The sequence below is a fragment of the Bolinopsis microptera genome, chromosome 11 (genome assembly GCF_026151205.1).
Source record: "Bolinopsis microptera isolate Bmic1 chromosome 11, MBARI_Bmic_1.0, whole genome shotgun sequence".
NCBI classification, from domain to species: domain Eukaryota; kingdom Metazoa; phylum Ctenophora; class Tentaculata; order Lobata; family Bolinopsidae; genus Bolinopsis; species Bolinopsis microptera.
Window position 1 is genome coordinate 2541546 of NC_087082.1, and position 14165 is coordinate 2555710.

General features: G+C 38.2%; 1 protein-coding gene across 1 annotated transcript; it reads left to right on the top strand.

Moving 5' to 3' along the window:
• The first annotated feature begins 85 nt into the window (after positions 1-85).
• Positions 86-13765, top strand: LOC134823476 (structural maintenance of chromosomes protein 3-like). Its single transcript, XM_063834945.1, has 23 exons — positions 86-138; positions 278-392; positions 516-735; positions 901-1090; positions 1281-1402; positions 1546-1723; positions 1839-1967; positions 2963-3131; positions 3291-3511; positions 3705-3854; positions 9030-9166; positions 9803-9944; positions 10064-10390; positions 10581-10706; positions 10845-10958; positions 11374-11457; positions 11659-11828; positions 12096-12264; positions 12366-12494; positions 12609-12779; positions 12924-13239; positions 13374-13441; positions 13591-13765. Exons 1-23 carry the CDS (start codon positions 124-126, stop codon positions 13699-13701), a joined length of 3573 nt encoding a protein of 1190 aa, XP_063691015.1. The 5' UTR covers positions 86-123; the 3' UTR covers positions 13702-13765.
• Positions 13766-14165: the final 400 nt, after the last annotated feature.

A 14165-nucleotide genomic window follows, 5' to 3' on the forward strand; every position in this document is an offset into this window, starting at 1 on the left:
TAAAAAAGAAGTGATAATTGCTTTCAGGAATTATAGTATTAGAATTATCAACAGTATCAGGAGTTATAATTTCATTTTAAAATCTAACCTGTAATATTTTAATAGCAAGGGCAGACCCCTGTCATGTTTATCAAGCAGGTAATCACATTTTCACATTTACATCACGATATTCCGTCAGTTATCTCCTGAATTTATTTTTTTGCCTAATAATTTGCTCAATATGCCTAATATTAATTTGCCTAAAATTGTTAAAATTGTTAAAAATCACTAATTCTAGGTGGTGATCTGTGGGTTTCGGAGCTACAGGAATGAAGTGGTCGTGGAACCATTCCATCCTCACCATAACTGTGTTGTGGGAAGGAACGGATCTGGAAAATCTAACTTTTTCTTGGGTAAGATTTGGCTTTTATTTACCATTTTTCATAATTCTATCACAGTTCAGCTAATCTGTCAAGATTCTTTAAAAATGGCATTATTTTCAAAGCTAATACTTTATGAACCATGATTCTCTGCAGCGATCCAGTTTGTGCTGAGTGATGAGTTCAGTCACATGAGACCAGAACAACGTCAGCAACTTCTCCACGAGGGTAGTGGACCACGTGTAGTTAACGCGTATGTGGAGATAACGTTTGATAACACTGATAACAGGATACCAATAGAGAAGGAGGAGGTCACTATTAGACGAGTTATTGGTTTTAAGAAGGATCAGTACTTCCTCGATAAGAAGAATGTCACGTGAGTCATTTTGTTGTTTTTTTTATAGTGTTAACCGTTTTGTTTTGTTTTACTGATTTTCTTTCCAGAGATTTTGAAAAAGGTTTTATCTTTCGAAAAATGAAGAAGAATTATTATACTGAGCCTGTGCTATTTATTTTGTATTGACAAAGCGATCTTTCTCAGGAAGACAGATGTGATGAATCTGCTTGAATCTGCTGGATTTTCCCGAAGTAACCCCTACTACATCGTGAAACAAGGCCGAATAAACCAGATGGCTGTTGCACCGGACAGTCAGCGATTGAAGTTGCTGAGAGAAGTAGCTGGTACAAGGGTTTATGATGAGAGGAAGGAGGAGAGTTTGGGTATTTTGAAGGTGCGAATAAATGCATTCTTAGCATCTTAGATATGTTCTTGTTCCTATAATCTTTATCATTTCTCTTTATCTTTTCTTATTTTTTTTGTCATAGAATAGTGATCTGTGGTTTGTCATCGAGGAAACAGTAAAGAACTCAGATTTATCATATAAGTTGGTGAATGTCCCAATAACTAACACTATCCCCCAGGACACAGAAGGAAAGATAGAAAAGATAGACGAGTTTCTGCAGTACATTGAGGAGAGACTAAAAACTCTCGAGGAGGAAAAAGAAGAGCTGAAGGAGTATCAGAAATGGGATCGAATGCACAGGTAGGAATGAACAATCCACAGGCAGGAATGAACAATGCACAGGTAGGAATGAACACATATAGGAATGAACATGTATTGTAATCAAATTCAGTTTCAGTCGTCCGATTACAGCTAATGAATTACACCGTATACTAAATTCTCAGGTCACTTGAGTACACCATGTACGATAAGGAATTAAGAGAGGTTCGGGATAAGTTGGAGTCGCTAGATCAGCAGCGGCTCGAGGAGGGAGACAGGACGAAAGACTTTACAATCCACCTTTCTACCACTGCCAACGAGATTAAATTCCTAGAAAGGGATCTGAAGGAGCTTGAGATTAAGGTATCTAACACCGCAAATATGCGTGATCATATTTTAACATGGATCCAAGATTTTTATTTATTTGATTAATTTAAAGGATGACTAATTATGTATTAATTAATTATGTATTCTTCAGACTGCGTCTACTCGAAGTGAGCGAGATCAGTTGGCTGATGAACGTCAACTTCAAATCAGACAGAGAGCCAAGCTAGAACTCGATCTGAAGGATCTAGATGAGATATGTAATGATGATTTAGCCACCAAGGTAGGTCACAGTACGATCCATTACCTTGGAACAGATATATTGGGAGGGGGGTGATGCAACGTCAATTAATGTCAGTATTCCATAAAAACCCCAAACTGACATTGACATTAATTGACATTAATTGACATTAATTGACATTAATTGACATTAATTGACATTAATTGACATTAATTTGTCTTGAAATTTGAGATTATCATTATTCGATAAATATTCAAGATATTCACGTCTATGTAAGTTAAACCGGTTCAAAAAAACAAAATGTCCTTAAATAATTATGAGTATGTTTTTATCTGTTGATCCTGAGGTTCAAAGACCACCAAAAAAATTTCAGCTTCCAACTCTTCCATCTTCGGTCCCCACCGGCCACGCCCATATTTTATTGGTTTCTTATACAGGTAAAATATCTAGAATCGGCTTTTTTAGTATGAAGGAGTAATGTTAGCTGTTTAAGATTCGTTATTCAAATATAAATGTCATGAAGGCATTTCGTTTAATGTGGGTTTTAAGTTCTGATGATGTTGAGAACCACGCCCTTGGATGGCCACGCCCATTTAAGAAAATTAAATTTAGGAAAACCGTATTATATTAGTTTTATTGTTTAATGATCTGAATTTTTTTCACATTTCACATTTCCATATGTGATAGTAGTGAATAAATTGATGATATAAACGTTCTAAAGTGCTAAAAATATGGTAGAACTACATAATCTCTGGTCGAAAAATATCGTGTCAATTAATGTCAGTATTCCAAAATTTTGCAAAACTGACATTGACATTAATTGACATTAATTGACATTAATTGACATTAATTGACGTTGCATCACCCCCATTGGGAGAATTAGTAGAACCAGAGTCATTGGTATGATTGGAATTGAGCAGACTTTACATTTGTTGCATCAGCTGTTTGCCCAGTTAATGTTCGAGATGAGTTAAATGTTTTAAGTTATGTTTTAAGTTGACACCCATTACCCATTTAACCGACACTTCTCTTTTCAGGGTACCTCAGCGGAGGAGCTAGCCCAGGTCGAAGAGCAGATCAAGACAGCACAAGAAGCACTCAACCAAGTAGTTCCCCAGTTCCACGAACAGAAGAATCTAGAAGAATCCTGCAACTCTCAGCTGAGGATCAACGAGCAGAGAAGGACGGAGCTTTACGCCAAGAAGGGTGGGTTTTCTTTTAAGTCTTGTGTTTAATGATTATTTTGTTTGGTTGTTTATTTTGAACGTAAATTTAAAAGAGAAAAGTAGCTTGGAACGCTAGACCCAGCTCAGGTAGGAAAACATATTGTTTTAGAGCTTAATTTTATTATTTTTTGGTGAACAGGAAGAAATCTGGAATTCACGGATCAAAAAAAGAGAGATGAGTGGATAAGTAGTGAGCTGAAAACGTACGGATCAAATCTCTCTGACAAGGAGGAGCAAACCAAGACTGTTGAAAAGGAGGTTACAGACACTAAAGAAAAGATAGAGAAGATAACAGAGGATATAAAGGAACGAAGTGAGAATCTTGAGGAAAGAAAGAAGGAAATAGAAGAGACGAACAAGGTTCATTTTACGCTGAATTAATTTCAGATGTACCAAATCTTATAGCACTTACGATTCATTGTTATTTATAACCCTGAGGCCTGATGTGGTACCTTGTAGAAGATATTATGAAATCGAAAATTTCTAGTAGACCAAATGAGTTGGGTAGTTAACAACTTTCCAATATCTCTAAAAGTTACAAACATTTCTCCAGGAGCTGGGAGAAGCGAAGATTAAAAGAGACGAGGTTCAAAACAAACGAAAGGACCTGTGGAGACAGGACAGTAACTTTGAGCAGAGTCTCAATACCAGCAAGGAGCAGCTGGACGAGGCTGAGCGTCAACTCCGCTCCACAGTCAGCAAGGTCAGTCAATTCAATAAGAATCTGGTACAATTTTTGTGAATTTAACTTTTTTTAGGTACAAATACAATGTGTAGACAAATAAATAGTAAATGTGTAAACACATTTAAAATCTTTAAATAAATCATGCGTGAATCTGTGATAATAGGTTTAAAAACAGAACAGTGTGAGACCCATACTCATACTCTATTTGAATTTTTGTAAATTAGGTATTCTTCGCAGATTACCAGTATCCGATCCTTATCGGAAAATATATGACGTATAAATAATGATAAATAAATTCTAACATTTATTACACGCTTTCTATAGAATGATAATAGTGATATCGCTTATTTATATTATCAACTATTTATTTCATCTATGTTCCACCTACTACCAAACAATTTTGTCATCCGGTTTTCTGTTTTGCTTTTCATCCGTTTCCCTGGTTTATTATTGGAAATGATTACCTCCGGACAGTACAAAACCTTCTTATCCGCCGCTTTCAATCTGACAAACAAATCCTTGTGTTCTAGATCTGCTAGATCGTTGCTCCACCCACCTACCTCCACCATATCACGTGTTCTGACCAGGAAATATTTTGAGGTTAGTTCACATCTGACACAGGTCGGAAAATTTAGGATTGTTTCGTTGACTTCTTCACAAGTTTCGGGAGATACAAATAATCTTCTTGTTTTTCTTTCATTCCTTGTGAGGTACCCAAAGTTGATGAAGCCTGTATCTGCTTTGTATGAAGAGTCAGCTCCTCCCACCAGACTTGCATCTGTTGTGTCTAAAATCTCCGCAAGCAATTCTAAATTTGTCTTCTCGGTAAACATGTTGTCATCGTCCAATAATAGGAGATATTTTGTGTTGACGTGTTTTAATGCTGAGTTTTTACCCTGAGCCATCCCAATTTCTTCCTCCTCCCCAATGATATACTTCAGATTAGGACAACTCAAAATCTCCTCCATGATTTCGTCAGATAACTCCCCAACACCACCATCATACGCGATGACTGACAGATTCTGGTACTTTTCAAACTTTCTGATTGACTGAATCATCCTCAGTACCAACTCAGGCCTACGAGCAGTATTGATGACAACAGTTACACACTGAGATACATCATGACACCTTTCTACTTTCTCCGTCGGGAGGAGGGCCACAGGGACAGCTACCTTGTTGATCCCACAAGCAGGGAAATCACAGTTAGTTTCTGCTTTAGGAAAAGGAAGAAGCAGATATTTGACACTCTCCTGGAAGTAGTTCTCTTCAATAAGATTTATTCTAGAAGCTTCTTCATGGCAACTAGAGAGAGATACAGGATCACGGTTTTCAGGGCTAAGGTTAGGCACCAGTCCTTCGTTAGACTTGCTTATCGGTGAAATACATCGTTCTTCATTACCCTGCGTATACAGATGCTGGTATACCTTACTGTTCTTCTGGAGTTGCAGGTACGAACCATTAACAAGATCCAACCTGATAGTGATCGCTGAGCTGCAGTCTCCGAGCATTAACCTGGTCTTCCCCATTCCTAGCTGCACACATTTCCCCTCAATCCCGCCACCGTTACTCCCCATACTACCGAACACCAACCTCCCATCTGGTAACAACTGGAAATACTGCTCCTCCCGAGGGTTACAGAACATGACTCGTAACCTACCATCCGGAGAGGAGCCCACACATTTGCCTTCGTACCACAGCTGTATTCGGTGGGATAGCACCGGAGTGCTGGCCAGAAAGAGGTGAAACTTTTTGTAATCCTCAAATTGTAGTCTGGTGTGTGCAAAGAAGAGAACTAAAGTGACGAGTAGAGCTAGTCCGAGAAACAGCCGTTTTCTTTCCGGTAAGGTGGCTGTCAGCTGTGTTATCATTGTGTTACATAACTTGAACTGAAAAATTGTGACACTTTTTATAAGAGTGTATAATGCATCTTCAGTCAAAGTGAAAGCGCGTATATCCTTACATAAGTTAAAACTGAAACATAGTTAAAATACGAAATCACAAAATACCCAAAATACACCCCGACACAAATATGCATGATAAATGGGTTATGTGTAGCAATTAACATCCTCACAAGTACAAGTGGATAGAGTTTCCCCTTGTTAAACTTTCCATCTTGTTGTAATTGTTAGTGGTTTGTATTTTATTCCAAACAGTAGCCATCCTCACTAATCTGTTATTTTGGTGTGTAAACTTATGCTTACCATGATAATTGAAACGGTACCAGTCATTGGAGCCAAATAAATATACAGGGTGGGCCAAAAGTCAGTACCCATACGTTGGCCTTTATAGCTCAGTCACTGAGTGCCCAATTTAAATACTTCTTTCTGGTATGACTTAGTACCACCACTGGTTCGAGGAATTTGTCAACTCGAAAAATATTCGCGTTCATTTTTTTCAAATAGAGGTTCATTTTCACATTTATTTGATAGTTTGGATAGTCGGATCAAGCTAAATGTTATTGAATTGTGTTTGGCCATTCGAATTACGTTTGTCCTGAAAGAATTAGAACTGTAGCTTCTCAGATGACCGAGATATGAAGCATAACAAGTTTATTCATTACGTGTGATCAGGTGATTGGTTTACCTAATCACGTGATAAGGTGACCCCGTTAACTACCCCGTTAAACATTATGGGAATTGTTAAGGGTGCCCAATTAAGGTGTCGTGTCACGGTGTCACATAATCACCCAGTCAATTTTGTTAACGAGATACAGAACATGCTTGATAACTTCGTCATTTCTAATCCGTTTTGCCTCATGTTTTTAGATCATATGCAACATTTGACAATCTACCGTCTCTGAAAAAATTAGGCGTTCAGCATGTTCAGAGAAAACAATATAGGTGTTTTAATATTGAATGGGCGTGGTCTAAAATATTCGAATTTTCAAATTTTGACGACGGAATCCTCGAACCAGTAAGTACAGTATGCCATCTGCAAAGCAACAGCTCTCAAATATAAAACACGGCGGAGCTATTAAGGCCAACGTATGGGTACTGACTTTTGGCCCACCCTGTATTTATATATAAATTTAAGTTTATAAACTTAAATTTGTCATAAATCATAATATGATGTATGGATCCTTCATAAAACACTACCTAAAAATATCTGTTGCTCCTTCATTCCCCATAAAGTAAACATTGACTGGTCTCTATGAGGCCAGTCCTTTAACCATGGACTGACATTTGTCAACACGATTGTCCAAGTTAAAGAGTTAAAATCGACCTATTAAAATCGATTTGTTCCTTTATAGATGTGGATTCTCGTGGGGAGGTGAGGTACATTTTTTAACTTTAATACAGTAAAACCCCGATTTACCGCGGCCATTTCCTTTTCCCCGAATAGGGCTTAACATGTATAATGTAAACAAACAAACCCCGATTTACCGCGGATGTTTCCTTTGCCCAAAACTCCGCGGGGGAACTCGGGGTTTTACTGTAGTGAGGTTCTGTTTAGTACAAGAAAGAGGTGATGCACATTTTGTAACGCTTGTAACGCTTGTAACTCTTGTAACGCTTGTAACTCCTGCTATCCCCTCTGGAGGTTTAGATTTATTTTCTGAACGAAAGCATAGAAATAACCGAGAAATTGTCCTTGTTATTAACTCATTTTTATGTCTTTTCCTGACCTAAAATTGCACGGGAAATCGATTTAACTTAACTAGGTCTCAGAACCTACAAACACTTCCTTATCCGGGCTCAAAATTGATATTTTACAGTTAATATGAGCAACAAGCAACTTATATTTTGATCTTTCGACTCAACTCATGACCTAGGGGGCTAAGCTGAAACCGAAAGATTAAGGCAATCGTCACCTTAACTGATCGAACAGGTACAACACAATTTTCAGAGAGAAATGTTTGTTGCAACTTGCAATATGTCTATTGCAACTTTGCAACTTGAGCGAAGAGCAGAGTACGAAAACACACGCCTCGGATCGAAATCCCTCGCTCAACAGATTGAAATTGAGTCACTTTATATTCACATTGTTATCGTTACCACAACTTGGCTCGGCAATTTCAAGGTACTATCTGCATCGTAAACACGCGTTCGCCATGATTACGTCATAAACTATAAATAATGTGAACGTGTAACTGTGTTAACGTACAATACGAACCGTGGGGGGGGGGGGGGGGGGGGTTTAAGATAGGCAACCGATCTTGACAGTGTCGAGGTCGCTCCTCCAACTGACTGTGAAGTGTCGGTGATGCTATTTAATTGAAGGACATTTTATTGTTAGGTGAGGAACAGTCACCAAAATGAGTTGCTTACCTGCCGTGTGTCTTCGTACTCTGCTCTTCACTCAAGTTGCAAAGTTGCAACAAACATTTCTCTCTGAAAATTGTGTTAGTACCTATTCGATCAGTTAAGGTGACGATTGCCAAGTTAATCTTTCGGTTTCAGCTTAGCCCCCTATGTCATGAGTTGAGTCGAAAGATCAAAATATAAGTTGCTTGTTGCTCGTATTAACTGTAAAACATCAATTTTGAGGGATAAGGAAGTGTTTGCGGGTTCTGAGACCTAGTTAAATCGATTTCCCGTGCAATTTTAGGTCAGAAACAGTCATCAAAATGAGTTTAATAACAAGGTCGATTTCTCGGTTATTTCTAAGCTTTCGTTCAGAAAATAAATCTAAACCTCCAAAGGAGGTTTAGGATAGCAAGAGTTACAAGCGTTACAAGCGTTACATGATACAAAATGTGCATCACCTCTTTCTTGCGCTGTTAAAGTAAAGAAATGTACCCACCTGTTAAAGTAAACAAATGTACCCACCTCCCTACGAGAATCCACATCTATTAATCAAGTGAAAGGTAAAAAGAACCTAAAGATTATGCGAACATGTAAGGTAACAACAAACGTTAGTAATGTTAATCATGGAATTATACTAATATATACTGTTGTGTAAATTTGAACCTCATGGAGATACAGTCATACGTGTATCTTGACATAGGTAGTTGTAGGTGACATACATTTTAAACGTTCATTATTTACTCAACTTTCAAATGAGCCTATTTCCGTCTTCCACAGTCTATATATCTGGATTGTGGTGGGCAGGTGAAACATATTTTTCCTGACACGTGAACAAATTATCATCCAGCATTGAATAAAATTCCAGAATCAATGTCCCACTAGAATCCACATCTATCAGTGCTTCACCTCTGTTCAATTCCCTGTTTTACTTTGTCTACTTCTTCAGGCGTTTAACAACGGTATAGATGCCATCAAGAAGATTGTACGTGAGAAGAACATCAGTGGCGTGTATGGACCCCTTATAGAGAACTTCAAATGTAACGAGAAGTTCTTCACCGCTGTTGAAGTCACCGCTGGAAACAGGTAACTTAATTGATTAATTACCTAATTGCTAACAATACTACTCCAATATCATCCAGGGATTATTTTGTATCGTCTACTTGAATAACCAATTATATCGTGAACAATTTGTGCTTATTTTAACTATTAATCGTGAATGAATAGTTTGATGTTTCGTCGCCTTCAAAAGTCTCATCGTCACAACATTACTATTTTTATACTGTTACTCATTCAATACAAAATGCACACAAGTAGTTATTATACATGTATTAATTATGTATTGTACTAAATCATGATATGCAATGATTCGGTCTTTGTTTCATTTCCTGAAAGCATATAATCATCGTCACTTCATATTATCTCTATCTTATGTTCCGTCACCTCTATTCACTTGGTTAGTATCAATTTACACCCAACCAATACGTCAATCTACAATTTTAGTGCATGTGATCACAGTGCACATTTAATAGCTGATTGCCCGTCTTTTACAAATGTTCATCAATGACCACTTAGTTACCAAAAACCACAGAAAGCCACCAACACTAGAGTCTAGAAGTGTATAAATCACAGTACAATACTATACGAGATAATGTATCACCTCCCTGTCATTAGCAACATAATCTCAAATATAACTCTAACTAACAGCCCCCACCTTAACAGGCTATTCTACATCATAGTAGACACTGACAAGACAGCTTCACAAATACTGAGCATAATGAACAAGAACAAAATGAACGGTGAAGTTAACTTCCTGCCTCTTAACAGACTCACCTTCAAGGAAGTCCAGTATCCCACATCCAACGTAGGTTTTGTTCAGAATTTATCAAACTAATTGGGGTAATTTACTAATTAGTTACTGTAATTAGCGAATTAGATATTGAATTATAATCAGACTATTCACACATTCCATCTGGTCACCAGGACGTTATCCCGATGGTAAGCAAGTTGGAGTACAACCAGATCTTCAAACCAGCCATGGAAACAATATTCGGCAAAACTCTCATCTGTCGGAGTCTGGAGATTGCGTCCCAGTACGCGCGTAACGAGCACATGGATTGCATCACCCTTGACGGCGACCAAGTGTCTCGCCGTGGTGCGCTAACTGGGGGGTACTACGACAAGCGTAAGTCTCGTCTGGACTCACAACGCCAGGTGTGGTACTGGCAGGCCAAGTTGGCGGAGGAGGAGACAAACGCTGGCAAGATAAAGGGCGATATGGAGGAAGTGGACTCCGAGCTCTCAAAGCTGGTTGGTACAACTTTGTTTAGGCTATTAGCGCACCAATTAATAATAATATTAAGTAATAATAATTGATTATAATTATCCCGATTATGATCTTTTTAATTGTTTGATATGCAGGTGAAATTATCACGAAGTGTTCGTAAGTTTTCTGCTCTGATAGTATAAATAAAATATAATAACAATCTCTTCTATAAAGGTAAGTGCAGTACAGAAGTTAGAAACAAAGCAGATTCAGCTAAGGGAAACTTATGAGAGACAGAAAATGGATGTTCAGAACCTCAATGTGGAGAAGAAACAGCTTGAAAAGCATCTTGACACCAAGGTAAATTTAGAAGAGAAGTAGTTTTTACTTTTACCTCCTCTTTTTACTTTATAAAATCTTGTGCTGTCTGATTCTTATTTTTCAACGTTTTGCTGGACAGTTTGCAGTATTTTGAAATTGACCCCGAATCTTGTGCAGACCAGATTAAAATTGGCGCTAGATGGAGATCTAACTGCACTGAGAGGCACCGTGGCCTCACTCCAGCAGGAACTGGGAACCGAGCTTCTTTCTCAGCTCACTGAGACTGAACAGGTTTGTACGATCACGTGTCATGATTAATGGTGTGACGTCACGTGTTAATGTGTGATGTAAAGTCTCTTTGAATCTGCTCAACTCCAATTACTTTCTGTCTGTATTATCCACCAGGCGATTTGGAAGGAAATCATATTCTAAATATGATTTATTATCTCTATTTATTCCACTAGCCATGATAGGCAGTGTAATTAATTCAGTTACTGCTAATTATTCGAGAATTTCCAAAAGTATTGTTTGAATATGCTCAACTCCAATTACTTCCTGTCTGTATTATCCACCAGGTGATTTGGAAGGAAATCATATTCTAAATCTGATTTATTATCTCTATTCATTCCACTAGCCATGATTGGCAGTGTAATTAATTTAATTACTGCTAAGTATTCGCGGTAATTGTACAATTTGTGTATTTCAGGAAGAAGTTAAGAAACTGAATAAGGAAATCGCCTCTCTTCAGTCTCAAATTAGAGATTCTCTCGAACGAAGGAGTAAATTAGAAGTATGTAAAAGAATTCGTTCTGCTATTTTCCGTCATCTCTTCTGTTTCCGCGCCAATGTTAATTAACCAAGGTGTAATTTTGTGTGTATAAATTAGAATGGTCGGAGATAACACCACAGAGACAAAATCCTCGACGTGCTAGATTACTCAGTGGTTATTCATATGCAATCTAGTCTGTGAATTTAATTGACAACACTTTAGGTAGAGAAGAACATGTACGAAAATCTGTTGCACAATAACTTATTCAAAAGAAGAGATCAGCTGTTGAGTAATATTGATGAGTTGGGAATGAGTGAGCGAAAACAGGATTATGATAGTAAAAGAGCAGAGTTCTCTCAAGCGACCGAGGGAATGGAATCCACGAAGAAGCGGTAAGGAGTCGCCAATCTTATCCTATTGTTGAAAAGTTCTGGAATAATGCCAAAATAGAACTTATGAAAACTGATACAGCGCTTGATGTTTACACGAAGCGGTGTACAAATAATTCCCGCCTATTGCTATTGCTAGTTTGCGCGCGACTTGTATGAATAAAGGACCTTACTGCGAGTAAAATTTGGCGCTACACGCGTTGATAATTTATTGATTTGTAAAATTCTTTAAACACATTTAAAAACAATTCTAATTTTTTGTTCCAACAGATTAGACTGGCTCGAGAATGAAATGGACGTATACACGAAGAAATGCAAAGAATTGGCGACTCAGATTGAACACAAAACAGGAAAAGAGAGGGAGATTCAGGAAAGCATTGAAGAAGAGAGCAAAAACATGGAGAAAATGGCAAACAAACGAGCTGTAAAGTTACGAAAGGTACTCGCCCTGAAAAATTCACGACTCGTAATTTGCAGAAGTTGACTCATTCCACCACTGTTCTAAACGTTGAATAGTGTATTAAAATACATTTCACTCAGAAAGAGGAAGTGATGAGAAAGATCCGAGAGTTGGGGTCATTACCAGCAGACGCTTTTGAGAAATATCAGAACATGAGTTTGAAGGAGCTGTGGAAGCTCATGAACAAGTGTAACAATGAGCTGAAAAAGGTGTGTTTTATGAAAATTTCTATTTCTAATTGGTGTGTCGAAATGTAGGAACAATGTTGCTGACGCCTGAATGTAAACTCATTTTGGTACATTAGTAAACCACCAACTTTTCAGTACGCTCACGTGAACAAGAAAGCTCTGGATCAGTTTGTAAGTTTCTCGGAACAGAAAGAAAAGCTTATAGAGAGGAAGAAAGAGCTTGATAAGGGATTGGATGCAATCAAGAACTTGATGGACGTTCTAGAGCACAGAAAACACGAAGCCATTCAGCTAACTTTCAAACAGGTACATGTTGTTCCTTAGTCTTCTTATTGAGCGAATAATAATAATCATATTCTTAATTCATTTTTAGATAAACCAAGCATAAAGAAAGATTGTATAAACATTCCTAAGGTAATGTATATAAATAACCGACTGTCATATTTTCAGGTGTCCCACTTTTTCACAGATATCTTCAAGAAGCTAGTCCCTGGCGGTACCGCTACTCTAGTCATGAAACGTTCAGAGTTCGACGAGGAGGGCAGTTCAGTCCCTCTCGTTGAGCAATTCACAGGAGTTGGCATCAAGGTCTCCTTCAGTGGAAAGGTTTCGGAGACAAAGGAAATGCAGCAGTTATCTGGAGGACAGAAGTCTCTGGTTGCTCTGACTCTGATATTCGCTATCCAGAAGTGTGATCCTGCTCCCTTTTACTTGTTTGATGAGATCGATCAGGCGCTGGATCCTCAACATCGTAAAGCTGTCGCAGGTAAAACTTAAACGTCTCGTCACCTCCATTGACTTATGAATTAAAGAGTTCTATTGATTAAACCAGTAATTTCCGATGAAAACTTCGATGACATTTCTTACAAATATTTTTCTATAAACCAACTTTAATTTCAGAGTTGATAAGCAAACAGTCGGACACATGCCAGTTCATTACAACAACATTCCGTCCTGAACTTGTCCAGGTAACTTATTTCCGACAATTCGTTTAACCCAGTGAGACGAAAATGGTTCACAATCAAGGATGTTATATTAAGGAATAACGCGCATAGTTTTACTGCTGATGACTTTGCCATGTCCTATATCATGACTGCTTACACTTTCCCTTTCCCAGGCAGCAAACAAGCACTACGGAGTGATCTATCGCAGCAAGGTGTCCCACATCCAGCAAGTTACCATGGAGGAAGCTCTGGACTTCATCGAGGATGAAGCACCTGACAAATAAACACCCAACAAACTGATCGAAGTGATTTCGAGTTTATTTTGACGGACCATCTCTAATTGGATTTGAGAGATTGATTAGATACCCAACTCATTTTGCCCTTCGTACCACAGCTGTATCCGGTGGGATAACACCGGGGGTGCTGGCCAGAAAAGAGGTGAAACTTTTTTGTAATCCTCAAATTGTAGTCTGGTGTGTGCAAGAAGAGAACTAAAGTGACGATAGAGCAGTCCGAGAACAGGCCAGTTTTTCGTTTTCCGGTAAGGTGGCGTCACTGTGTTACCATTGTGGAAGTTGATGAAGCCTGTTAATCTGCTTGGTATAAAAGTCAGCTACTCCCACCAACGTGCATCCGGTTGTGTTCTAAAATTCCGCAGCATTCTAAATTTGTCTTCTCGGTGAACATGTTTTCATCCGTCCAATAATAGGAGATAGTTTGTGTTGACGTGTTTTTAAATGCTAGTTGT